This window comes from Halictus rubicundus, chromosome 2 (assembly GCF_050948215.1).
Source record: "Halictus rubicundus isolate RS-2024b chromosome 2, iyHalRubi1_principal, whole genome shotgun sequence".
NCBI classification, from domain to species: Eukaryota; Metazoa; Arthropoda; class Insecta; order Hymenoptera; family Halictidae; genus Halictus; species Halictus rubicundus.
Genome location: NC_135150.1, coordinates 23161072 through 23186434, shown reverse-complemented (window position 1 = coordinate 23186434; position 25363 = coordinate 23161072). Strand labels below are relative to the sequence as shown.

Below are 25363 nucleotides of genomic sequence, written 5' to 3'. Positions count from 1 at the left end.
CATTTGCATAGAAGAAATAAAATAGGGGTTGGTAACCCTGTTATGTACCGCAACAACCAAGTAGCTTCTACTGGTCACCCTTGTTGCTTTGCTTAAACTATTTATGTATTTACATTATAAGTTAAGAAGTTACAGAGTAATTATTCTTTAAAGATTAATAACTGTTTTCTCCACATTATGAAACGTTCGGTAATGATCTATTTCTCTATTTCTCATAGTTTTACAATGATTATTATATTATATTTACACCTATTCCGTTAAGGGTATTTTTAGGGAAGGTTAGTTTGACAGCGATTACGGAGAATGCCTTCGTATATTCTATATACGAGTACCATGATTTAGCTAGAATCACATTAAATTAACATTCTTAAATTATAATTTCACGTGACAGTATTTTGATTTTAATAAATCTTTGCGCTTTAAGTCACAACTTTTGATTTTTCAGGTAACTGAAGAAAATGGAGAGACAAAAAGATCTTTCGTCAAGCAAGAGTGTGTTACTTTTGGATACAATGGTTCCTATCCTGCTTACACTACGTCGTCTTCATCCCCTTCAACTGTCACGCAACCCTTGCCTGGTCAACCTCCCTTACCCCCTATGCCACCACCGTCGAGTGGAGTACCACCACCTCCTCATGTTTTTGGACCAGTACCCTCTCAAGTTACACCAATTCAAGCATGGACACATCCTCCTGCACCATGGCAATGGATAACACCTCAAACATCACCCTTACCACCTCCACCTCCGCGCGATATGACCGCAAACTCGTTTCAAAGAGAAATGCCTCTGAGAGGTAATTATATGAGACGTGAAAGGTTTAATCATAATAGAAGCAATATATATATTCAGAGAAATAACTTTCATCGTAAAAATAGAAGGCTTGCACGGTTCGGGCAGTCTCAAGGTCAATTTGAACAGGCAGCATATTTTGGTGCAACACTGAGTAGTAGTCTTGGTTTGGAATGGCAAAGAAACAATTATACTACAACCGCAAGCGATGCTATTATGAATCATATGCCTGTTCCTCTTCCTAATCATCCCTTACCTTCCATTCCTCCAGGAATTTTAACAAATCGACACGGGGAAGAAACTTCTGATCAGGATGTTAAAATTGTTTTGGTATGTATGAGATATCGCTAAATTTATGTTCTGTTTAATAATAGAATCTAACTTGGTTTGTTTTAGGAGGAAGTTGTAGTGAAGAAAAATAAGCAAAGAAAGCCTATGTCACAAAGTTATCCTAGTCGACCATGGAATCGAGAAGATGCAGAAAGAGCTTTGAAGATTGAAAATGAATATAACAAGACAGTGAAAGCCCAGAGTCTCATAATCAAATTCCCAGATCCTGATCTGAACAAAGATATTGTTAGAGAATTTCATCCTGGTATACAAAATATACATTTTCAAAGTCCAAGCGGTCCTAGATACTGTTTTATACAAATGGCAGAGAGTGTTGATATTGACAAGGCGATAAAAGAGTTGGAAAAAATACCCTTTGGAGTTGGTCATTTGAAAGTCGAACGAAAATCACTAAGGGATGAAGATAACCCAATGCCTGAGGAAATAGACCCTTACACATTATACATAGGAAATTTACCAGAATCTGTTAATGTTAACGAAGTAAAAAGTAAATTTCCCACAGCTGCTAGAGTAGACGTAGGCTATGCACAAAAAATGAGAAATACACGGTAAATTATATTCTTCAGATTTCATGTAATATAGAAATTTTATATATGTACTTTATATACTATGCTCTTGTAACTTTCCAGATATGCTTTTATAAGGTACAATAGTGTAGATGAATCTATATCTGCTTACAAACAAGCACATGATTTAATGTGGGATACCAGAAGTATTATTGTTAGATTTAGAAGACAGCGTGGTAATACTTGTCTTCCTGGTGAACCTAAACCAAATGTTAAAAAAGTGAAAGAAGAACTAAATAGTAATTCGCAAGTAAAGAACGAACAAAAGACTAATCATGCTGATAAAAATGTAACGAATGTAGAAAGTAATGTAGCGAATAGGTTACAAGACAGTTCCAGTCAAACACAGAATAAGGTCACGTCTCAGGTGCCAGAACAAAACCCGAATTTACAGACATCTACTTCCTCCTCACCTGTACCAACATCAATAGCATCAGCTAAATCAGCCCAATTACAGCAACAACAGCCATGGGTAAAGTCATACACGTACTGTACATTATTCAGTTGTTTTGCATACAATAACAGGAAATAACCTTTTTTTTTCAATTAACAATATTTCAGACTAGTCAACCACCCCAAATACCACCAGCGTCAGAGGCACCCCCGCCATGTCCAGATGAAAGGGAATCGGTTACTGAAACTACAATGCTTACGGAAACTACAATGCTTACGGAAACTACAATGCTTACGGAAATCAAAGAAGAACCAGAAGATTACGAGGAAATGGATATGTCCTCTCATCTTCGATCCGATGGAGATATAGACGATGATGTGGATGACGACGACGACGACGACGATGACGAAGAGGAAGAAGAAGACGATGATTCTGATGATAATGATAATAACGAAGACGATTATGAAGAAGATGAAGAAGAAGAAGACATGGATGCAAACGGAAGATTATCATTCACTGATAAACAAGAAGAAATCACGAAAGATTCCGAGTCAACTGATGTACGTTTGTAGAATACACTTATTTATTCGTATTAGAGAGTTAACCGAAATTTGTATAACTAATTCCTATTAATTTTCATTTCAGCATCTCGATCAAATGTTCAGCGAATTAGAAAACATGGCTGGTGATATCGGATTTTAGTATATTTAAACGAGCATGACCTATTTCCACAATGATTAGTATTCTATTTTTAAAGAATTTTAATTTCGTACATAATGTGTAAATATTCCTAGTTGTAAACTGTAACGAGTGAGACTGCATGTATTTAAGTATGATGTTGATAATTGAGTCGTATTTAAATACTTTTTTTGTATTCGTATGTTTTCATTTCATAAATTTTTATTCTTAAGACGTGCTCATACAAAATTCTTTGAAAGAATTTTGAATTCGATTATTTTTCGTCTGAATCAATTTACTTTGTACATTTACTTTGCATTTAATTGATTTCTTCATTTCTTATATTAATAACTGTGACCATTTATTAAACTATTTTTTACAAATCGTATTTTGTCATGATTTCGTGTTTTCTCATTGTATATTTTACGTTCAATCCTAACAATAACAAAATTACTGATCTCGATCAGAAAAGTCGAGCCTGGTTTCCTAACCGTTTCAATTGCGCGCTTGCATATACATATACGTATTTCCGGATCAAACGAATACTAAAATTTTTATATACACAACGCGTTCGTACGACATATTAGAAACACATTTTATATAAAATAAATTAAGAAATTGCCATTTATATTTATATTTCTTTAAAAGGTGTTTTATTGTCTTGAATAAATTTAAAACTAAATTGATCAAATTCTTCGTTGTAGTCGAACAAATGCATTCACAGATGGCATCTCCTAGTCGAGCGTTTTGGCGGTAAGAAAGCGCGGTTAACGTTACCGGTCTCAAGAATTCATTCAATTGACGGAGGTTGTGTCATCCGACAAGCGTGTACGTATTAATTTTCAAAGTAAAGTGAACCTACAAAATGTTCGAAGCACGTTTAGTACAGAGTGCGATCCTGAAGAAAGTGTTGGATGCAATAAAGGATCTTTTAACCGAAGCTACTTTCGAATGTTCCGACTCGGGTATACAAGTCCAGGCTATGGACAATGCTCACGTTTCTTTGGTATCCCTTAATCTCAGAAGTGACGGTTTTGATAAATATAGATGCGACAGGAATTTATCAATGGGTATGAGTATTGCATGGTAAGGCTAAACATAAATTTCTATAGAATTATTATTATCCCGAATAGGTAAAATAATGAATAGTAGTAAATAGCATATATCTCTAATCCTTTGTTTTTATTTAATCTACCTAGTTCTTTGACCTTTAAAGAACAAATTAAAGCAAGCAAATTTCTTTTTTAGCATGTCTAAAATTTTACGATGTGCTGGCTCAGAAGATACAGTTACTCTACGAGCGGTGGATAACCCAGAAAATGTTATGTTCATATTTGAATCACCAAACAAAGAGAAACTTGCCGAATATGAGATGAAACTTATAAATATGGATCAAGAACATCTCGGTATTCCTGTACGTTTTATTTTTTATATACTATTCGATCACTCGTTTATTTCGATTACACCTTTGTTACCTAGCAATGTTATTACAGGAAACATCGTATTCGTGCGTTGTAAAAATGCCATCGCAAGAATTTTCCCGTATCTGTAGAGATTTAAGTCAGTTTGGAGAATCGATAACATTTGCATGCTCTAAGGAAGGCATCAAGTTCAATGCTGCTGGAGATTATGGACAAGGTATAACAATCTTATGTGATAAATACTTGAGTGCAAACATGTTCCAATTGCATTTCTATATTCTATTAATCGTTGCTTCAAATAGCATATATGCACTTACCTCAACTGTCAAATATTTTCTTTGTAACATCTTGTAGTGAAGGTTCTTTGAGCACAAAAGTTACTTGCCAACTGAATGAAATTAAGTAATGTCCTTAAGAACCTTTAGAAAGTATATACTTGCTTGACCTTGTTATTATAAGAGACTGAGGTCATGCATGTGTTCACAATGGAGCTTGTTTACATTTTCACATTTACTGATGTGAAACTAATTTAACTATCGATGAAACTGATTTAAAAATGCAAACGAATTATAAGACGTATATGTATATTACAAAATGTAAAAATATATCTATACAATTGACATTATAATGTTGTCAGTATATTCATATAAGATATTTCTTTTTTTCAGCTACTGTCAAGTTAGCACAAACAGCGGATGCGGAGAACGAAGAAGAAGCAGTAGTCGTTAATATGCAAGAACCTGTGAAATTAACATTCTCATGCCGTTACCTTAATTGCTTTATAAAGGCTGGACCTCTTTGTTCACAAGTGCAACTATCTATGTCTAACGATGTTCCCCTAGTATGTGAATATAAAATTGGCGATATTGGACATATCAGATATTATTTGGCTCCAAAAATTGATGACGATGAAGAAAATTAAGATTCCTAGGAACCTATCTCAATCCATAAGCCTTATCGCCATTGATGCAGTGTATCATAGTATTATTACATTTTTATATGGACGTCACAATTCGGTTTGTTTTGTCATTTATCACCATATTAAATATTAAGTATTTTCAAGCCTTTACTTTGAACAATGTGATAGCACTACATGTATGAAAGAGAGAAAAGGTATATTTTGATACTCGTTGTTTAAGGAACGATTAAGGGTAGTTGAAAAATACTTTGAAGGTAATATATTTAAATTTTACATTTAAAAGTCATTTGGCTCGTCACAGTGTTAGCGCAACGTAGAATTGACACTAAGATTCATAGTAAGAGTGACACGATCATGATTAACATGGTAATACGGTGTCATTCTCGTAAGATTTATATTGTTACCGTTTCATAAACTGTGACAATATTTTGATAATATTGCGATCTTTTTTTTATATGTAAGAAGAACTCAATATATTTCCAAAACATTTCATAAATTTTGAATTACGTGTTATCCTTATACCCTAGCCTAATTGAAAGTTCAAATTTTTTTTCTTACTTTATCTTATTTCTTATACTTTTTGTGTATAAGCTAGTTTAATATAAAAATACATAATTAGCTTACGAGCTGAGGGAATAAGAGGGCTACCATGGATGGAATAGCCTAGAAGTATACAGTTAAATCTTACACAATTTGGATCTCGTATAGTTACTAAGTAATTAAATATTAATCAATAGATGTTGATTTATACTATGAATTATTTTACACGCACGTACTGCGAAGACCTGTATATCGTCGTTCCTATTCATACACGTTTAAATGAAATGTCTAATTAAAATAAATACTTTTTCATAGTTTATTCCTATATTCAAATGAATTAAAGTCGCAACGAAACAAAGTCACTTTGGCAATAGTAATCAGCCTCTTTGGTTTTAAAGCCCTGATATTGCTTTTGTGTTATCAACAGAACAGAAACCGATATTTAAAACTAGGATAAACATTTTTACAAATAATGTGTCCGCAAATACGTATTCAAATTAATACGTACATATATGTATACAGAGTGTCCGCGCTTAAGTAAAACAGTCAGTTATCTCAAAGTATTGAAGATAAAAAAAAATATTTATTTGAAAGTTCTATTAGCAAGAATAGACATACTTGCTGTTAAAGACGAAATTTTTCTTTTAATTTCAGAAATAAAACAGTCTAATTTCGTTCCTTAAAAAGAACTATATGTTTTTCCAACGTTTCTTACGCGAATTTGTACGCGCAATATCTCTGAAACCATTAAAAAGCGCTAAGTACAAATTTTTCGTATGTTCAATACTAACAAGATGATTGTCTGTTTCACTTAAGTGTGGACACCCTATATGTTAGTTACATTTAACGCGCGAGCAGAATAGCTTAAATTACTCATTCGAAGTTTAAAAAAGAAAACCATATTAAGCGTTTAATTTTTGCTTATCTCAAAGAATATGCTACGCGCGTTCTGATAGCCTTTTAACGTTTTGGACCAGTTTGACATGCTTACGCATGGTCGCGAATCCATAGATAACTCCGTCAGTCTGTGAGCATGATTTGAAAAGTATCTAGGATGTTGCGTGACACTCACTTTGTAAATGAGGTACCAACGAAGGAAAAGAAACATGTACATTTTGAAAATTATAAGGGCTTTAAGCATTCGTGTTGCCGTTACTTCCGTATAAGCTGGGATGTACATACTTGTCATGCAATGTCCTTAGATGCCTTAGTAGATTACTCTTTACGTTGAAGCCTTTTTTACAATAGGAACAAAGAAAAGGCTTTTCCCCTGTATGTGTTCTTTGGTGGATTACCATCGACGCATGACTTGGGAATTCTTTTTGACATATGTTGCACAATTTCTGGTGGCTGTGAACTCTTTTTGGTTTCGGTGGCGCCGAGTTGTTCATCAGAGCTAACTGCTCTTCAGTGTGTTCCGTTTGTATGTGGCGTACCCATTCTTGAGGCGTTGAATACATGTTGCCGCACAGGTCACACTTTAAGGGTGGAAAATCCTTGCTGTCGTCGTCCACGTCACCCTAGGTAAGACAATTCAGATTTAACATGATTTCATATTAACAATTCTTAGCAACACCTTGGCATTTACCTTCCTCTTTTTCCTTCGATTTTCAGTCATATCAGCGTGCGTGAATTCAATGTGTCTCACCCAGTCCGACGGTCGATTAAACGTTTGACTACACATGTCGCAGGTTAATGGCGAATACTCTTCTTCTTCGTCTGCGCTGTGTACGATTTCCTGAAAAAAACGCGTCTCGGTAGTAATTATTGTATTTCTCGTATAAACGACAATAAGTCTTCGGAATCCTACATACGGGCTTAATATCAATCTCATGGTCTATCGTCAATGACTCGGATGGATCGATAGTTTCCTCCCAGATTGGTTCGTCTTTCACCAGAAGCTCCAAATTCAGCTCCGTCTGAAACACGGATGAAAACATCAGCCGTCCCGTTCGACGGTACATCTTCGGGAGTCATCTTACATTTTCACCATCCTCGCTTTTCGATTTATTCGACTCTGCATCGCTGTTGCTGTTGCTGTTGCTGTTGCTGGTGGTTTTCCTCTTCTTCCCATTCGCCTCTAGGCTCTCCTTATTTTTATTCTGTTCATTATTCTTATTCTCCTCTAACACCTTCTTGGTCTCCGTCTCGCTAATCTTCTCCTCGATCTTCTCAATACTCTTTCTCTCTGAGGTAGGTTTCTGTGGTTGAACATTGTTCTGGACCGATGTGGTCTGCTGTACATTCTCAACGACCTTTTCAGTCGCCGGCTGAACCAGCTTGATCTTTTGAATTTGTCCCGTCATCGGCGGCTGTTCCCGCTTGTCTCGGTCAACCTTTTGATTGTTCGACTGGATATTCTCTTTTTTGCTTCCGTTGTTGGACCGCCATAAACCTCGGACCCGTAGTATGTCGCCGGCCTTTAGCACACCCTCCAGCTGATCGTTGGTCACGGTCGCCTCGCCGCTATACATATACTGTATTAGGATTTTCAGCGTACGATAGCCGATTTCTGTTGGTAACACCTGAAATGATAATTACGTTGAGCGATCGTCAGAAAGAAATCGTTACCAAAATTAACAACGAGCGTTTTCATGCCCTCGTCGATATAAACATTAGCCGGTTTAGGTGTTCAACCAATTTCGCGGGTCATTCTTGCGCAGCAACAGTGTAAATATGAATTTTTCAGGTGGCAAGAAGACTTTTCATGGAAGTCATTCGCAAATAATGTACTGGGTGGGGAGCGTATTTTCTACGGTTCATGAAAGGGTAAAAACATTCGAATAGGGTTCTGCTTATAAGCTCGGGGACGTGTTTATACATACCACGATTGTGGGAGCGTTCGTGTTTGCTCCGAAATGGCATGTTTGAAAAATATGACTGAAATACGACGAGCAAGCGGCAAGGACGAATCGATGGGCAGCCACGTGCCGGCCGCAGGATGTCGCCAATAAGACATCCGCGAAGGATTCTGAGTGGAGCAACGTCGCGACAGAGCTGTGTAGATGCGCGCCATAGCTGTGCCACTTCAGTTGATAATTATCCGAAGCTGCGATGGCCATTTTTTCTGCACCATATGAAAAAAAAAACAAGAAAAAAGGAACGATCGATTTAATATTTCCTTGTATTCCAGCAGAAATCTTCTTGCCCTGTTATCGAGCCTGTTGCGTCGCCCGTGTCCCGTTTGTGTTTAAACAATTCCTATGTCGCGTATCGATTGACGTTATAAATATTCAAAAAAAGCAAAAACAAAACAAACAAACAAAGTAAACAACTGTTGTCCACCAAGAATCGCATTATACCATATCGTGAACCATCAAATTATTTATCGTATCCCGAGGATCTCTGTTACATTTATAGATCGCGATTTTTAACCGTAAACAATCGGCACACTACGACCACAGATTACCGTCTACGCGATTTTCCATTTTACCGAGCAATTTCGAAAGCACACTTCGATCAGAGAGTTTCGTTCGGCTCGATCGAATTCACCCCCGTCAGCGTCGGCCGTTCTGTTTTTCTCCGTAACGTCTTTCGCGATTCCCGGTAATCGGTTTGCTCGCGATTACAACAACCGACGTCGACGGGTCCGGTTCGCATGGATCAGTATAGATCGGCAAGTGTCAGTGGAACGTTCAAACGAGCCCGAGGATCACCGTCGCGACCGAACGCGATAATTACGCACTGTCTCCTTCCGCCACCCTTGAATCACACCCTCGCCTCGATGTCCCGACGGTTAGCCCGTCTGACAGTGTACACAGAAAACATCCGGAAAAAATGCAGTTACACGGCGTGACAGCGTCGCACGATTTGCCGAAAACAGGCCGTGGGATCTTGGATCGTTACCGCGTGGAGAATCATTGATTTTTCGATAGGCTGCACACGGGTTGCACGATATTATATAGCCCGGTTGTCACCGCACGAACGTCAACCGACCGCCGAGCGGAACCCGAAAATCTGGCGTCCGGTTCTTGGTTCTCATTCCCTATATCTCTTCGCACGGTATGTAAACCGGGTCGTAAAACGCTGTCAACGTGGGGTTACCTGACGACATCGGTCAGGAAACTTGGTACCCGCGTCACTCCGGTATAACCTTCTTGTATTTAATCGCACGATAATTCCTCGGACAAGATCCGCGTCACCACGGTGTGCCTCGCACGCGTCGTTGGTGTTTTGAAAGGCGCTTCGCGCGGATACGGGACACGGGGCAGATATGAGCATCGAACCGCCGCGTAGGGGCCTAAAAATCGATATTTCGGTCTTTGCTCCATCCTCTCCGGCGGTGCAGCCGTGCTCGCTCGCTTTCGCGGCTAGGTAGGGTGCCCCCCTGTTCATCATCGATTTTCCCGGCTACCAATCGCACGCATCCATTTATCGCATCGATCGCCCGAGCTGATTTCAGCGTTTGCGTCCGTCCGTCCATCCGCCCGCTCCACGATTCATGCCCGTGCGAACCCCACCGCACCCCGCCATGCTCGCTCGTCGCCCAGCCCGCCCTGAGAGCCACCCGGCCACCGTTCATCCTCCCTCCCCGTCAAAACCTCCAGCTACTACCTTAGGCTGTACAGAGACGCGGCTAAACGCGACCCTTCACGATCCTTTTTGCTACCCGACGCAACGCCGGACACGATGCCACACAGTGGTCGATAAGTACGAAAACTGGGACAAAAAGAAAAACAAAAAAAGAAATTATTTCAGAAATCGAGAATTACTCTATACTTCGATTTATTAATATCCATTGCGCGCGTCCGATAATTTATTTCGAATAATCGAAGATTATTTAACCGTCGTGTTTCGCTTCTGTCGGACCGAATCTGTTCCGAATTGTTAAAAAAATACTGAAAGTGTGGCTTTAAAGTAGTACAATAGCAGAAAAATTATTCAGCCTGTCATTTGAATATTTATATAGAACTTTGGAATCCGTTGGAATCAATTATCTTTCATATTGCATAGAATTCCGGTTATTGTAATTGTTGAATCCAAAGGTAGCTGCGGCTTCTTGCGATTTACCGAGATTTATGGGAAAGTAGTAAAGGGAGTCTATCTGCCTGCCTGTTACCCCGATAAATATGCGTAGAAGAATTTGAAATTACACTTCTGAGGCAGTAAATATCAATTTTCAAGGAGATTTCTCTATCTGATGAGATTTTCATCGGAAAAACCCATCATGATCAAGAATTATACACATATGTACATCCAAGAAGATTGGTGTAATCAACCATATTATTCGCGAATAAATGAAATGTTCAAGTCATATTGACTTTTGTCCAATTTTTCAGAAAATTCGACCACTGTGCGATGTCGTCTCTCATTTGCTTTATTCGCGACTGCCATACGGCGAACCTGGTGCCTGTTGATATACACCCCTTGCCTGGAAAAACCAGCTTCCCCACCCCACCTCCCGTTACGGTCTCCTAATTTCTGCTAATCCGTAATATTTTTTCACCACCGCTCGTCTGCGCGGCGATACATTCTGTCTGGACGCCTCCGGCGATGTATATTGATTTCGAGAAATTCGAGTAACCTTTCCTTTTTTAATTACGGTCAGCAGTCACGATGGACGGAGTATCGTTCGAATCGTACCGACGCTCGTTCGTGTATATTTTTGTTCGTTGGCTTTTCGAAAAGAGGGTGCGCAGAAATCCCAAGCGGATTGTATATTCCGCAAGAATTCTTACTTATTCGGTTTTTGCGTTACGATTTATACGCCGAATGGCTTTTTTCTCACTGTAAATCATGTTCGTTATATGTTGAAACAAACGGATTCGAATGAAATATGTTAGTTTTGTCTCAAACCTTTCGTCGAATGGTTCGTTAATCCGGGTGGATTGATCTATAGATCTGTATGGGCAGATTACGTGGGTTAGTTTATAGACGAAATAAAATTTTCGGATCGCAACTGTCCTCTGTTCATTGCTGTACCCGAAGATGGCGTTCGTAGTGGGATTCTTCGATTTTCAAGAATTCGTTGTATGTGTGCATGTATACGTGTGACGATGTACTGCATTGCGTCGACGACCCATTTTGCAATGGGAGCGATAAGTTGCACACCCTCCTACCGTTAAATAATCAATCCCATGTTTCTGAGCAAACTACGGTTCTTTACGTGTATACGACTTACGGATTATTCGATCATCTTCACCCTTTCTTATAGCTCTTTGAATTTTTATTCGATTAAAAATATGATTTCATTTGAAAATAGTTAACAATTTGTCGTACACCTTTTATCGATTTTTTTTTTATCAACGACACGTACACAGACAAGATCCGGAAGTACAGTTCTTGCATAATAAAGACCGCAATCTTTTATTGTTATCAATTTTACGAGGAAACTGTCTTGAGGTTAAAGTGACTGATAAAAAGGAAGAGTCAAATGAAAAGATATGTTTAGTACCACGTATCACGGTTAACAAGAAGAAATCAGATAACATTGTATCCGAACACAGAATTGAAGTGTTTTGAAATTCTTTTTGATTTAGCCTATTTTATAGAGTGTCTTGTTTTCTATTAGTTGTGTGTGCGACCGTAATAGGATTCAAACGTAATTCCTTGCGTTTGTTTCAGCTTAGTTTCTTTTTTTTTTTAAAGGAAACTGTTTACGATTGAAATTGAAATTGGTTTTGGGTCACGTGGCAACGAGATCACGTGGTATTTCTACATATCCCGTCAGAGGGAACCACAGATAATCTCGAGCGAACACCACGGGCAATAATCCTTTCCTGTAAATATATACGTTATTGTCATCGAACTGAGCTCGATTCAGTGAAACGATGCAACGGCTTCCTAGAGCGTAATGTGCATCGCGACTATAAAGGTTATATCAACGGTGCACAAGCGTGATTTGTGTGTCAGGTCGAGGTGACCTAGTTTACAGATAAATTTTGCGCCCCTAATTTTCTTCGGCTATGACCCTGCAGTGAGTGTTCTTGAAGTCGGTGGCCTCAGCGAGACAGTGACTGTGCTGTCTCGAATGTGAGTTCATATCTGTTTATAGAATGCGGAAGAAAACAAACGATTTTGTTTGATCTCGTTAAAATGTGGATTCTTATGAAATATGAATGCCCTCACGTCACCAACGAACGAAGCAATTAGGTTAAGTTGACAAGAGGCACAAGTTCTTTCCAAGCAGTAACATCAACATGGGCAATTTGTAAATGGTAATACGGTAAGTTGATTTTTATTTACTATCGATGTATAAATGTTAACAGAAAGTCATTGGTACTCGATATATTGATGCACTTTCTCGTAATTGTACGTTCAAAGGCAGTGATGAATAACAAAAATTAGTTTAAATGTTTGTCGGACATGTTACAGTTTGATAAATAAATTGATAGACCAAGATGAAATATGGTTTTCCAAGCTCTCGCATGGTGATGCTAAACAAACATTGTATGGCCCTAATTAATAATTCCTTACGAACCAGGCATTACGTACTTGTATATATAAGTAGTGTATGAGAGGACTTATTTCTGCAAGATGCCACACGTTACTCGGAAGTGGGAACTTTTCCCAGGAAGAAACCGATTTTGTTGCGATGGCAGAGTGATGATGGCACCCCAAACTGGGGTCTTTTATGTGACTGTGTGCCTCATTGCCGGAACAAGTGGTTTATTCTTTGTATTCGAGTAAATTCATCTTGATTAAACTTATCGTTTTAATTATCTACAGTTGGTTACATAATAACAACATTCTTTTTTTTCTAGTTGTCCTTTCTTAGCAGTTCACATAACACCTGCTATACCGGTTGTTGGTGGTTTATTATTTATTTTTGTAATGTCTGCTTTATTAAGAACAAGTTTTAGCGATCCTGGAGTTATTCCAAGAGCAACAACCGATGAAGCTGCCTATATTGAAAAACAAATTGGTATATAGGAAACACTTATACTATAAGAAAAATGCAACCTAACTTTTATCCAATCTTTCAATCTAAATATTTATATATTTTTTGTACTGGCTGTAGAGGTACCAAATGATGGGAACTCTAAAATACACAGACCTCCACCTAGAACAAAAGAGGTGCTGGTCAAAGGGCAGCCAGTTAAAATGAAATATTGCTTCACGTGCAAAATATTCAGACCACCAAGAGCATCGCATTGTAGTTTATGTGATAATTGTGTAGGTATGTGTATCGGTTAACCGTTTACTATGAGAATTACTTTTGTATAAAACTGGAGAAAACATTGCACGATTATCTTCCTAGAGAGATTTGATCACCATTGTCCATGGGTTGGTAACTGTGTGGGCAGAAGAAATTATAGATACTTCTATGCTTTTATCGTCTCCCTGGCATTTCTTTGTGTTTTTATACTTGCTTGTGCTATTACACATTTAATAATGCGTAAGTAAATTAATTGAAAACAGTTCAAATCCAGTACGAGAAGTTCTAATTCCGGATTTAATTCATTTCAGTAACAAGAGATAGTAAGCCATTTTTAGAGGCTGTAAGAATATCCCCTGGGAGTGTTGTTGTGGGAGTTATTTGCTTCTTCTCTGTTTGGAGTATTCTCGGCCTTGCTGGTTTTCATACGCATTTAACTACCAGTAATCAAACAACAAACGAAGATGTAAGCATTACACACAATGATTTAGTTTAGATCATTCAAAAGTTTTAACACAAAACTTACCTTTATTACAGATTAAAGGATCTTTTTCCATTAAAGTAGGAGAAGGAAGTTCCAATCCTTATAGTCAAGGAAATATTTGTGGAAACTGTTTCTATGTGTTGTGTGGACCTGCACCACCTAGCCTAATAGGTAACTCATTCTTCTGTTCTTGGTGTTATTTAACCCTTTCAAGACGGTATTCGTACTAAACACTACCGAACGGACTGGTACACATTAAAACCACCAATAATGCTAAACAGAAGAGTCAGTCTTTTTCAAAGCACCGATGGTACATATAAGTACCGAAAGGGTTAATATATTATATACGGTTGGGGACGGAATTACTGCATTTTGTATCAATATTTATAGATCGAAGAGGTATTGTAACACCTGAGTATCGGGCAGAGCAAGAAAAGGTCGGGGACGATAGTGTTATTACTAACAGCAAGACATATGGTACTGTGGAAGTTGTGCAACCTCAGGTAGTCAAATACTCGATATTTGATTTGCATGTCACTTGTACGAATTTCTTATGTGTTGTATATTATTTTCTCTTCGTAGCCTAATGGTACAACTGTCCAAACGAATCCGAGTACTGAACTGACAGGTTCGATGAACAACCTTGTCACTGGTCAACATTCACCACAAATCGAATCAATGAACGGTGAGTTAAGCCTTTTAAGGCATACCGCTTGTTATCCCGAGGAACTTCCAGAGTATTCGCGTCAGTACATTAACGACACTTATGCTGCGGCATATCCCGTGCAACATTGTTTCCAGGATCCTGTGAAATATATCAAATATGAGACAGATAGAACAAATCCTGAGTTTCAGATATATCCATGCAGATGTGAGGAAAACTTACAGAAGTATCCTCACAGATGTAGGGAAGAGTATCATAGATGTTCGGATAATAATTTAATGTACGATCAGTGTGTCACCGATCAAAAATTCGAGATTGATCTCCAGAAGTATCCTAAAAGATATTCTGAGGATCCGATACGATATAATATCAATGATAGAACGGGATATCCTGTTTTTCAAAAATACCCACCACAATGTTACACAGAAGATCCATTGCGACTTCCTCAATCTCAGCATGCTCTCGAGTACAACAATTTGAGATGCACCGTTCATGGTTTCCAACCAGGGCTGCCCGACTTCTTCCCCGCTTCTTCTTTACGATCCTATTCCTAGTCAGTCGACTTCTCTGCTAATTGACGCCATCGTACCCCTCCTTTGGACTTTAAGCCCCTTCAAATCGTCTCGAGGAAGACAGAGAGAAAGACAGAGCTGCTTCATCATCCCTGTCCTTTCGTAAACCATGCAAGTTCAATGGAGAGGTGGGAGTCGTTCAGGGTAGCACGAATGTCAGGGAAGTCGCTTAGTGTGCCCCGCGGGCCACCAGTTGGGCAACCCTGGTTTGAAATATCCATGTATTGAGATATGAAAGAATCTCTTGCCAACCGTTGTAATGTCGCGAATATTAGGGTCAGGGGAATGCCTATTATGGCTCATAGAGGTGTGCGAGAACCCGATGGTCAGGACGGGTCGAGACGATTCGGGTTTTTGAAAATTTTGGGATTTTCGAATATATCAGAATCCCGAAATTTTCGTAAACTCGTCCAGATCCTGAATCAAATTCTCGACCCGTTCGGTCCCAACGTTTTCGGGTTCTTGTACGCCTCTAATGGCTCCGAATGCAGTAGGATTTGAAATTAACAGATTCTGTTCAGGACCATTAACTAATAATTTCACTCGTGCAGAAAATTCTTTGTGTCGAAGCGATGACACCGAAGAAAGTCTTTTAAATCGAAGATTCATTATGAGTTCTATGAGTGATAACGATGACATTTAACATTCTCTACATTATCTCGACATTTTTTAAAGTAATAGTGTCCCGTTTATTGAGAAACAACTAAATTAACGGACATAGTGTCACTTATTAAGATAATTCTTTCAGCATGTTAGAATCAAAATAATATAGGTTTACCTCGTGTCCGTTTATTATTAAGAGAAACTTATAACTAGACTGCGAATTTCTATGTAAATTTAGATTTTTATAGACTGATTTACAAAAATGGAGATTAAATAAAAATACGTTTTCTTTGATAGACTTTATTCGATTGAAAATGATGTGAAAACATGATAAAACTTCAAGTTATTCGCATTGTGTTCCTTATATATTTATATGCATTATAAATGAATAAAATCCGCAGTCTATTTATACGGACGTTTTAATCTGTACATAAATATTAGTAAAAGTATTATTATTATATAAAAGATTATTGATATCTTTAAAAAAATATTATAATTGTTCATGTTTTCTCGTACTATAACTGAGAGAGACTTTTATGGATAGAAAGTACATTCGAGTTGAATTTGATTATTGTTAAACAGAGACATTTATTTATTTTTTGACTATTCAATTTGGTAATATGCACATAGATATCTTTGTTTCTAAGGAAAAAAAGAGCGAAAATTGATACATATTCTTGTTACAATATGATACATATATGTATATTGACTGAACTTGAGGACTGAAACATTAATTATTTTCATTACAGTTTTTAATGCCTTTTAGTGACATATTTTTCAAAAAGTATGAATATAATTATTTACTTTTATATTGCACTTACATTATAATTGATAAAGTATTTGTAATTCAATGTCTTTCAAGCATATTCAGTTGCAAAAGCTTTTATGCTATAATCATTGATGTTATGAAGATATAGGTCTAATTATATATATATTTTTGTTTATATATATAGTTATATATAAAGTTGCATATAGTTATAACTATATGCATATAGCATAGGATACATTTAAGTTTTACATTTTTCTCCATTTCCACATAATTCAATAAATTGTATTTCTTTGTTGTTTAAAATTACGTCCTGTTATCGAGGGCTCAGAGCATACTGTTTGGTAAGTTGATTTTCTTTTATTCCAATTGTCCGTCACTGTGTGTATGCTTAATAAGAATGAATTGATATTTATTAATAGTTATTAATGAACACTTCAAATTGATGTGTATTTTTCACACACTTTTCGGAAAACTAATTTTAATATGTGATGTCAAGTTCAAGGGTTCATGGATTGTGACTAATTATATCGGTGTGCATTATAGGCACAGGATTTTGAAAATACAATTTGTACATAAATATACGTATATTCACATACATATAAATACATATATGCACAAATTTATGTATTGTTCAATGAGGGAGGGAGGGATATCGCATATATTTATGAACATTATATGTATAACTGTGATTGTTTAAGGTATATTTTCACGTTTTAATCCTCCACCTGTATAAATAGGAGCTACATTAATATGACATCAATGACTGGGATATATTAATTTCCTAAGCTAGTTTTTAGTACATATATATTATTCACAATATACATAGTACAGTTAGACAGCAAATTCTGCACTTTTGCAATGAGTTGTATAATACAAAACAATAGTTTCTGTCGCTAAAGAGCATTCATAACAGCTTGGCACTAGACGTTAATGCCAATTATCAAAGTTATAATAGTTTCTGCACATTATGTGCAGGATGTATGTACACAACGGATATCAAAGCAAGTTCGAATCAAGTAATGAACATTGAATGTTTGTTTTTTATTTTAGGTAGCACCACAAACAGCGTGAGTCAACTTGTTACCAATGAAGTACCACTAGCATCGCTTAATATTGCTCCAATTGATATCGACGAGATCGCTCCGCTGCCTTCCAGACAGAGTGTTGTGGTTTCTTCCACGTTGGACACGTCCTCTATACCATCGGTAACTGTAACTCCCTTGTCTGCATCTAGACTTAGATTATTACAAGATACGACCATGATAGAGTCCGCTTTAGACTTAGACTCTTTGGAAGATGCCAGTGTGGGTAGAGGAAGTCAAGCGGGTCTTATAAAGATGGGGGCAGTATAACGAATTTATACCTTTAATCTAGATAGATTCATAGACTTTTGAAGTTATTGACGCTTATTAAAAAGAGTAGTGCAGATCGTTTCACTGGTTTGGGGTGGTTTTAAACGAAGATTAAATGAAATTTTTAGATACGTATACGACAAACGATGCTGGGGATTATAGTTTCGTTATAATCGTAAGTAATATTCCATCCAGAAAAACATTATAATACATGTGATCTTGTTCGTAGATATTGTTCTTAAATGGAATATTATTTGATGGAATGTTTATGCAAATAAATTGTAATTAAATATTAGCTACGTGGAGCGATTCTACTTATTATAAAATTATGTTTAATATCAGTAGCTTAATATTGAAACATTGTTTCGCTCGATCTGCACTATTCGAACGTTACATTTAGCATCGTTGATTCCATTCCAACCATTCGCCTCCTTCTTTCTTTATTCTATAAAGCTAGTGAATGAGAATATTCTACTTGCAGTGTAGTAGATATGTATAAAAAAAGGTGTGAAAAATGTGAAGATTCATTATATTATAATATTATACACACTAAACGAAAGATATGTGGGTCAAGGAAGATGTACTACTTAATCATTTTAACGTCAATTTACATATACATTTCTTTTTTTAAACTTATACTCCAGTTTCTTATTTCTAAACGTACGATGCACGGGAATAAGAAAATAGTCGGTTAACCGGAGTAAGAATTGCATTTGAAAATCTTTATTTATCAACTGAAATTGTGGATAAACATTAATTTTATTAAATAGAGAAAAAATACGGTTTACATATGCATGCACAATTTAAAGCAATAAAAGATGTTTGTACGCATTTAAACAGAACGTTGAAACAGCAACATGTGGCGAAAGTAGAATTGTTAAAGAGGATGGATTTTGCGAATTTTATTATAAATTAGTATTGCAAAATACTTGAAGTATTATTATTTCATTTTAATTTTTCATATTGATAACAAAAAGAGGGTTTTATTCTTTATTAAATTCACTATGTACAGTGTAAAGAGAATTTTGTAAATACAGAATTTTTCATAAAAGTTAGTATAGTTTTTCAAGTATTTGAGGGATTTGTTAAGACGGTGCTGACTGTACCAAGCATTTTAAAACATAGAAGTACCACTGCCTGGTTTATCAGTAATTCGTGTATTCACATTGCATGGCACCATTTCATTCAAAAAGTAATGAGATCATAGACATTATTTATAAGATTAATTATTGAAAACAAAACGAAAGAACACTGCTAGTTATTTTATCTATTAAGAGATGCCATTATATTGACTTTGGGAGTACTGTCTTTTTGTACATAATATGCGTGTATAATACTAAATGTATATATTGTGTAGATGTTATTATGATAAGATAATATACTACAGTTAAAAATATCTTGACATGTTACATCATATTAAACCTATTTAAAAATACTTTACTTATAAGTTGATCGTAATGCATGTAATATTTAGCATCTTGGGAGAAACAGAGATTGTGTTATCTTTAATAGATAAAAGTATTTTTATTCAATACTCGTGTTACAATCATTGTAATAATACCTTTACTAAAATATTTAATAGTTACACAAGACATTCAAATTAAAGTTACGATACGCTTCTAATTTTCTTCAACGACGATGCCATTACCGTGTACATTATTCACAATATGTATTAATAATACATTATTACTATTTTTACACATTAAGATAAAATAAGACATACCGATGTCTTATCAGTAAATATACATACATCATTTTCTACAACTATCAACCTTGTTTGTTTCTTGTCCAAATAGCATCACAACGACACAGCAACTGTGTATATTTTATACTTCAACTGTTACATTAAAATATACATTTTGATTTTATATTACTTTTATATTTTAATAGAATTTTTGTATTAAGACAGCGATGATCAGGATTATAACAGCAATACTAATGCCTGCAATGTATATTCTACTTTGCTGGCTATCACACGAGTCTTTGCCAAAATCTGCTTTTATGTTCACATCACTTTGACTGTAGAACTCCATGGGATCTGCACAATAAATTTATAATATTATCCATGATTGCAGTGTGCATTTCATTTATAATATACATCTACTTTGAAATATTTACCAGCTTGGAGCTCTATATCCTTCAGAACATAACTTTCATGAACTTCCAAATCTAGAAGTTCTTGTAGCGATGAAAGTGCTTCTTGTGGACCTTCACCAGGAAAGAGATAGTCCGATAATGTTACCTTACTTTCTGGTAACGCTATTAACACCCTTCTTGGTGGTTCATGTAATGTTACGTTTTCTTTAAGAAAAAAGAAGAGAGTTAAAAATTAGCTTATAATTTTGTACCACCATATGTGTACTACTAGTTTATTTCAGAATTATCGAAGTTTAAGAACAGTTTAAATAAGCAATTATTAGGGGTGTGTGAGAATCCGAAAATGTCGGGTACCCGATAGTCTCGGGGGAAAATTCGCAGGAACCCCGATATTCTTGAGAATATTCGGGTTCTCCAATGTATCGAGATTCCCGAAATTTTCGAGAACTTCTCCCGAGTTCTCGCACACCTCTAGCAATTACCTTTTTTTTAACAGATCGCTTTCGAACTGTACCTCGCAGAATGCAAAGCGAAACACTGTTGTGTCATTGTGTTAATAAAACTATGTATTATTTTTGTCGAAAATTTCGCAAAGAAAAATATGTACCTTCCGGGAAACCATTTTCTTCATCAATTAAACTGTCCCAGTGCATTTCTAGTCTACTCGCCAGAGATCTTATTATGTCTTCTTTCACTGCTATATTAGCTTCTTCAACATTTGCTTTTTGGTGTACAAAAGTTCTACTCACTAATTGTCCAACCAGACGTATCGATGCATTGCAAGGAGTTACTTTCACATTGGAACTTGTATTGTTCACTTGCTAATAATCCACAAAATAAACGGTGTTACATCTATTTACTGAGTGACAATATAATTTTAATATGTTTGGTCAAAAATTTGGTTATTTAAAAAAGACATAATAATGTTCAAATTTACAAAGTACATTCTAAATGTGTTCTCCAACAGATGTAAATACTTACACATGTAATGTACAAGCTAATTTGAATTGGTTTGTCATTAGTAGTCTTTTCATTATTTTTACATCCCTTTTCTTCGTTTTTATTTTTAGTAATTATTTCCAACATGTCATCCGGAGACTTTACTTCTCCTTCAATAGCAATCAGGGACGACTCGACGATGTCTGACATACTTTCCAAAATGTCCTATAAAATTTATTGTTTGTTCATTTGGTCCAATTCATTTGTCGTTTGTATTAATGTACTTTATATTTAATACTTGTAGTTGTTTTTTAAGAGTTTCAGGATCTTTATCTGCAGGAATGTGAAATAAATTATCAAAATTTATAACAGACTCTAGTTGATGCCATTTAGTAGCTTTCCCTTGGAACTTCCACTCTACAGGCTTTATCATTCCACTTTTATTATTAATCTCTACAGATTTACAAATATATCTGAAACATTAAGCGATACGTTATTAACAAAAGAAATTATTTAAAATAACTCATAATTATGATTCGTTATACTTTTGTGATATGTTATTCAAGTTTAAAATAAGTTGTTCCTCGTTATTTCCATAAAGGTATTTGTTTTGAGACAAGTTTTTATGGATAGCCATTAGAATCGACCTAATTTTTTGTATATTTGCATTATCGTTAACTGTATCATCAGGGCCGACAATAAAGATACCAAGTACCCGCATTCCACCAGGTAACATTCTAGTAACCTTTAACATATTTAAACAAATTAATTATATTCTTGTTGCTAGTAATAATTTGCAGAAAATTACAGAAAAAAGGTAAATTAAATTATAGTACATATTTAGCATGAACAGCGACCCAGGTTTCAGGTATGTCCTTTATACATGTTATGCAACTTTCAGCATCTTTTTGTTTAGTATTTGGTCTAGAAGTGATTGTTTCTTCAACAACATTTTTAGGAAGTGGACTTTTTGCTAAGTGCACAATATAGTCCTTTTGGCCGGCACTCTGTAATTTTTATTCATTAGACTACTGTCAAAATAACTATGTATACGTTTATGCATTCTAATCCTTTGGTTTTGGAATACTAATTGATAAACAAATAATTCTACGTTTAATTGCATAATGGTTTTATACAAAAAATATTAAGTAACGTCTTTATTTAAATGCACATTCCCAAATTAGCAATTACATATGTTAATCCTTGTCTGTCAGTCTGAAGAGGTCTTTAAACATGTAAAAACAAGTGGAAACAAGATGACGGGAAATTGTAACATACAATAATCGAACCTGCCCTAAGATTAGCCCTATCCTGTATTCATTCGGTTTTGCTAATGAGGTTAAATAATTATGAAGACGCTCTTCCGCGTACACGGTTCGCCCCATTATTTTTTACACTTTTGTTAACGTGTAAAATCAGGTTATAATACGTTTACGTTGTCGTCACCACTGATTTCAATGTGCAGGGACACGTCTGGACACGTCATGCGAATTACACGTTACACCAGTTGATCGCTCATTCCAGGTCTCCCACTCTACTTTACCCCGTGTACAATGCTATCCCCTCATTCTCAGTTTTTTCGCGCATACGCGTCCAGAAGTATAACGTATCTATATTTTGGAGAAAGTAATGGGGTACTATTATTGGCGGGAAAGTATATAGCGGAGGAATTCGGGAAGAACACAAAGCGAGTGTGCTACGAATTTTTGGTAAATTATTATTAATATTTGATTGAAATACCAAAAATGAGTCGATACACGCCACAAATATTTCTCAATATTTATCGCAAAAGTAACACTAACAATGATATATTTAAATGAAAGCGAAAATACAGAATAATGTTTTCAGTATGAATTCCTCTGCAATTCTGCATGTGTGAAGCTTTCCCACGTAGAAACGTCTCCTGCGATGCACTCGTATGACAGGACACAAGATTCTTTTCTTTGCTCCATTATATATAGTATCCTACCCTACACAAAATTAGCTTACAACAAGTTATATCTAAACTTTATTTGGCAGGTGAGGTTTTTCACGAGGTATTTCAATTCTTCTAGATAAGTGAAACATCCTGTATATTGGATTTCAAGTCATTGTAATCGTAATCATTTGTCTAATTCTGTTATGCATATTACTTTGGCATGATCAAGAAATAAAAATGATTTGTTTCACATTTTCCATGGAATTCAACGGATTCTTGTTTATGGTAATGTCGCACGAAGCAGTTTCTGATGCATGGTAATGTCGCATGAAGGTTTGGTTGCAGGTAGTTCTGATTCATACCACAGGCTAAATAAAAACTAAACGGATCCTGATCCGTGTTATGAACAGAGAGGAATGAGAGTGCTCACGCCAGAGAGGAATGAGAGTGCTCACGCCCGGGGTTTCGGCGTTCCCACTTTCGTGACATTGCCGCTTTAGCATGGCACAGAACCGGTCAGTCTTTCCTGGAACAGAACCCAGCAGCTTTTAGCATTGACGAGGTATAGGATTAGACCAATCACCATATAGGGTTTCGTGTCTCACGGTCTGAAATACCGACATCGTTAACAACAACTAGATTTCTTACGCCCTCTACGCTAACGAACGATAAATGTTGCAACTAGATCCACGAGAAGCTTAGATCATACAGCTGTAATAAATGGAAGGACCTCCGACCGAAGGAATATCAATTTTAGGCAAAAAATATCAATTTTAAGAAAAGTAACTTTTGAAAAGTTCAGAAGCAAAGTTCAATTAGAAATTCAGGAAAAAAGGTGACGGTGTTCAATGAATGACAAGTTAATCCGAAACAAAAACTGTGATTTTCGGTGAGTAATTCAAAGGAGCTTACCAAGAAGCTGAAAGTGGACCAAGGTAAAACAAGGAAAGCATTGAAGGCCCACCTTGGCCCATCCCGAGCTAGCCTAAAGTAAATTCTGACATAATTCAATTAAATACACAAGTTGTTATACTTAGTAAATCATAAATTCTATTTTACAATGTTATCGCAAAGCAGCTATTAGCTCGATATTATTCTCTATTTGTAAGATACTAGATCTTACAAATAAAGAATATTACCGATTGCCCGGGTCTCACCACGAGGAGGTTGCTGCACAAGAGACCCGAAAGGAAGCCAGAAGGAATTCGATACGCTTCCTTCTGACTCCCTTTCTTACAACGACGCTTTCGAGTCTTACAAACTAAATTTCGCAGCGTATGTCGAGCAATTATTGCGGAGCAAAAGGTGTGAATCGGAGAAGAAGTCTCCGATTCACGGGAGATCAAAAACGAATCAGGCAGAAGGCTCTGATTCTTTCAAAGAGAGAAACAAAACCGAACCAGAGCAGAAGACTCTGGATCGAGGGTGACGCGACGCGTACAATGCTTGCAGCCCAACTCCAGCCAGCACCGGTACCCGACGTGTCCTCACGAAGAGCGATGGCCGAGAGAAGCGTTCAAACGATACCCTAAGTTTCCCCCACCCACCTGTCGCCAGGCAACGACTAGCGTTGAGGCGACTCGGGTGGACTTACGGCAGGGAGGATTTTACACGAGTGAACAGGTCTCTCAACCATCCCTCTCAATGGATCTACGCCGAGCACCGGTACCAACCGGTCTGGTACATACAAGCAAGGTCCGACACAGCATAAGGCTGTGTCGGAATCAAAAATCGAACCGAGCAAACTGAAGTTACGGCAATAATTACTCGACATTTATACAATACTGATAAACAAGCTTAATAACTAACGCACGCAATCGAAACGAGCAATTATTGTGAGCCAAAAAAAAACTAATTCTGACAAGTCTCTGAACAATTCCAGAGAAAATAAAAATGGAGCAGAAGGCTCAGATTTACGAGAAAGAAAAATGAAAGAAGCGAACCAGAGTGGTAACCTCTGGTTCGAGGGTGACGCTACCAACTGGTCACAGCAGAAGGCTGTGACCCAAATCAGCAAGCGAAACTAACAAAATGAATCGAACACAATAATTGCTCGACAACTAATACTAACTTATAAATAATGTGGTCTTCGTTCGACGCGGTGTCTTCGTTCGATGTGGTGTCTTCGTTCGACGACAAAATTTCTCATCTGTTGCATTCACTCTGAAACAGACTAATAGTAATGAGACACAATACAATGGAGGAACC

At 36.6% G+C, this 25363-nt stretch overlaps 5 protein-coding genes across 12 annotated transcripts; 3 read left to right on the top strand and 2 right to left on the bottom strand.

The window, feature by feature from the left end:
- The first annotated feature begins 73 nt into the window (after positions 1-73).
- Positions 74-3436, top strand: Pof (RNA binding domain-containing protein painting of fourth). The gene is made up of 6 exons (XM_076806040.1): positions 74-189; positions 446-1120; positions 1187-1689; positions 1771-2179; positions 2269-2661; positions 2747-3436. Exons 1-6 carry the CDS (start codon positions 178-180, stop codon positions 2801-2803), a joined length of 2049 nt encoding a protein of 682 aa, XP_076662155.1. The 5' UTR covers positions 74-177; the 3' UTR covers positions 2804-3436.
- A 72-nt stretch (positions 3437-3508) lies between these two features.
- Pcna (Proliferating cell nuclear antigen) lies at positions 3509-5615 on the top strand. The gene is made up of 4 exons (XM_076806044.1): positions 3509-3865; positions 4028-4193; positions 4273-4417; positions 4869-5615. Exons 1-4 carry the CDS (start codon positions 3645-3647, stop codon positions 5120-5122), a joined length of 786 nt encoding a protein of 261 aa, XP_076662159.1. The 5' UTR covers positions 3509-3644; the 3' UTR covers positions 5123-5615.
- LOC143365664 (uncharacterized) lies at positions 5163-9982 on the bottom strand. Of its 3 annotated transcripts, none has more exons than XM_076806041.1 (6): positions 9069-9982; positions 8485-8726; positions 7642-8184; positions 7474-7578; positions 7248-7397; positions 5163-7179 (listed from the first exon to the last, which is right to left on the bottom strand). In XM_076806041.1, exons 1-6 carry the CDS (start codon positions 9085-9087, stop codon positions 6793-6795), a joined length of 1446 nt encoding a protein of 481 aa, XP_076662156.1. In that variant the 5' UTR covers positions 9088-9982; the 3' UTR covers positions 5163-6792. The 3 variants fall into 3 exon arrangements, with proteins under 3 accessions (XP_076662156.1, XP_076662158.1, XP_076662157.1); XM_076806043.1 differs by having other exon boundaries at positions 9345-9981; XM_076806042.1 differs by having other exon boundaries at positions 9704-9980.
- Positions 9983-12313: 2331 nt separating this feature from the next.
- Positions 12314-19595, top strand: App (Palmitoyltransferase app). 5 transcript variants are annotated; one of them, XM_076806036.1, is made up of 11 exons: positions 12316-12824; positions 12974-13284; positions 13363-13523; positions 13620-13778; positions 13860-13997; positions 14069-14223; positions 14295-14412; positions 14632-14744; positions 14824-14926; positions 17178-17190; positions 17900-18039. In XM_076806036.1, the coding sequence occupies exons 2-11, from the start codon at positions 13136-13138 to the stop codon at positions 17901-17903; spliced, it is 1113 nt and encodes a 370-aa protein (XP_076662151.1). In that variant the 5' UTR covers positions 12316-12824; positions 12974-13135; the 3' UTR covers positions 17904-18039. The 5 variants fall into 5 exon arrangements, with proteins under 5 accessions (XP_076662148.1, XP_076662149.1, XP_076662147.1 ...); XM_076806033.1 differs by lacking the exons at positions 17178-17190; positions 17900-18039 and having other exon boundaries at positions 12314-12575; positions 12654-12824; positions 14824-15951; XM_076806035.1 differs by lacking the exon at positions 17178-17190 and having other exon boundaries at positions 12317-12824; positions 17900-19595.
- On the bottom strand, positions 18853-22804 carry LOC143365662 (protein odr-4 homolog). 2 transcript variants are annotated; one of them, XM_076806039.1, is made up of 8 exons: positions 22516-22804; positions 22074-22244; positions 21783-21982; positions 21536-21710; positions 21280-21462; positions 20906-21119; positions 20320-20502; positions 18853-20239 (listed from the first exon to the last, which is right to left on the bottom strand). In XM_076806039.1, the coding sequence occupies exons 3-8, from the start codon at positions 21971-21973 to the stop codon at positions 20085-20087; spliced, it is 1101 nt and encodes a 366-aa protein (XP_076662154.1). In that variant the 5' UTR covers positions 21974-21982; positions 22074-22244; positions 22516-22804; the 3' UTR covers positions 18853-20084. The 2 variants fall into 2 exon arrangements, with proteins under 2 accessions (XP_076662154.1, XP_076662153.1); XM_076806038.1 differs by having other exon boundaries at positions 22527-22804.
- Positions 22805-25363: the final 2559 nt, after the last annotated feature.